General features: G+C 26.5%; 1 protein-coding gene across 1 annotated transcript in view; it reads left to right on the top strand.

The window, feature by feature from the left end:
• LOC111689357 (transmembrane protein 134) overlaps positions 1 to 1975 on the top strand; it is a 37339-nt gene extending 35364 nt beyond the window's left edge. Inside the window, exon 2 of the mRNA XM_046951914.1 lies at positions 1343 to 1975. Within this exon, the coding sequence (XP_046807870.1) occupies positions 1343 to 1694 (352 nt within the window). The 3' untranslated portion in view covers positions 1695 to 1975. The remainder of the gene's footprint in view (positions 1 to 1342) is intronic.
• Positions 1976 to 2253: the final 278 nt, after the last annotated feature.

Raw genomic sequence — 2253 nt, 5'->3', positions numbered from 1 at the left:
TGACTATAGACTATTCTATAGTCTTGACTATAGACTAGTCTTGACTATAGACTAGTCTTCACTATAGACTATTCAATAGTCTTGACTATAGACTATTCTATAGTCTTGACTATAGACTATTCTATAGTCTTGACTATAAACTATTCTATAGTCTTGACTATAAACTATTCTATAGTCTTAACTATAGACTATTCTATAGTCATGTCAATAGACTATTCTATAGTCTTGTCTATAGAATAGTCTACTCTCTAGTCTTGACTATAGACTATTCTATAGTCTTGACTATAGACTATTCTATAGTCTTGACTATAGACTATTCTATAGTCTTGTCTATAGACTTTTCTATAGTCTTGTCTATAGATTATTCTATAGTCTTGTCTATAGATTATTCTATAGTCTTGACAATAGAGTATTCTATAGTGTTGACTATAGACAATTCTATAGTCTTGACTATAGACTATTCAATAGTCTTAACTATAGACTATTGTATAGTCTTGACTATAGACTATTCTATAGTCTTGACTATAGACTATTCTATAGACTTAACTATAGACTATTCTATTGTCTTAACTATATTATAGACTATTCTATAGTCTTGACTATAGACTATTCTATAGTCTTAACTATAGACTATTCTATAGTCTTAACTATATTATAGACTATTCTATAGTCTTGTCTATAGACTATTCCATAGTCTTGAATAGAGACTATTCTATAGTCTTGACTATAGACTATTCCATAGTCTTGAATATAGACTATTCTATAGTCTTGACTATAGACTTTTCTATTGTCTTGACTATAGACTATTCTAAAGTCTTGACTATAGACTATTCTATAGTATTGACTAAAGACAATATAACCTTGATTATAGACTAATGTTGCCTGAATAAGAAGTGCTTTTTGTCCTTCAATCAGACAAATTCTCTTTCGTCCTTTAAAATGTCCTTATGATTTACCTGATAATACAGAAACGTAAGAGATTTTAAGGTGACATAAAGGTACGTTATTCTTAAAGTACTTTTAAACTTTTGTAGTGAATTTTTTTAAATTTAATACTGAAACTCTCCGATTATGCTATTATTTAATAAACTCCTTTATAACTCTGTAATAAACCACAGGCAATGGAAAATTTGAGAAACAGTAGGCGTGTGGGTAGGATTTGAATTAAAACAAATGTTACACAAGGACATTTATACGATTGTTATTATTATCCTAAGAAAAGTAGGCGGTCTACCATAAATAACTTTTATATTAAATAAATACAATTACATATTTTTTTCGTGATGCAAACAACTTAAAAATTTAAATATATTTATATATATATTTTTGTACTTATTTCCAGAGGTTACAACAAATATGCCGAAGATACAACATCACGTGATAGTGATTCTTTAATACAAGAATATGGTAATATATCAACAGATGAAGTGAGCACATATTGTTGGCGACATCCCAAAGTACGAGAAAATTGGCGTACTGTCTTAGCAGCCGTTACATTGTTAATCGTTGGCACCGGTCTATTTGTTATGGGTACATTTGCGGTAGCCGATCCAGCGAACACCTCACAGGGTGTAGTATTTTTTGTAGCCGGTCTTATATGTTTTATACCAGGCGCCTATCATGTTGTCTATATATGGCTGGCTGCCAAAGGCTATCGAGGGTTTGATTTCTATCATTTGCCACTGTTTACATAAAAAATCCTTTTTTTGATTTAAATAATTTTATGGTTTAATTCAAGTATAAAAGGAACAAAAACTACAACAAGATAATCTCGTAGAATTTTTATTTTAAATATTAATACAGAAAAATACACACACAAACACGATTTAAAACGAATTTTATGGTGGTATTAATTTTTACAAAACAACTTACAATTTAAAAAGTAGAAAAAAGAAATAAAATCGTTATGAAATTAATTTTTAAATTTATTATTTTTTTAATTTAATTTAAAAATTTAATGCTCTACACCCCCACCTTTTTTTAAGAAAAAAAAAAAAACAATTATTAAAATTTTTTTAAAATAAATTACACCAGATAAGAACAAAAAAAAAATTAAATTTATTAATTAAATGTACTATAAATATTAATTTAATTTGTAAAGTGTTTAATTAAAGAACAAACATAATAATTAAATAAATATACTAATTTTTATTTTTGTAATTGATACGAAAGACTATATATAAATAATTTCTTTTCTTTGTAATATAAGGCATAGTTTTTTATAAATATATATTAAACAAATTAATAATAAAA

This window comes from Lucilia cuprina, chromosome 5, assembly GCF_022045245.1.
Source record: "Lucilia cuprina isolate Lc7/37 chromosome 5, ASM2204524v1, whole genome shotgun sequence".
Classification (NCBI taxonomy): domain Eukaryota; kingdom Metazoa; phylum Arthropoda; class Insecta; order Diptera; family Calliphoridae; genus Lucilia; species Lucilia cuprina.
Note: the sequence above shows the minus strand (reverse complement) of the source record. Positions and strands in the feature narration are given on the sequence as shown.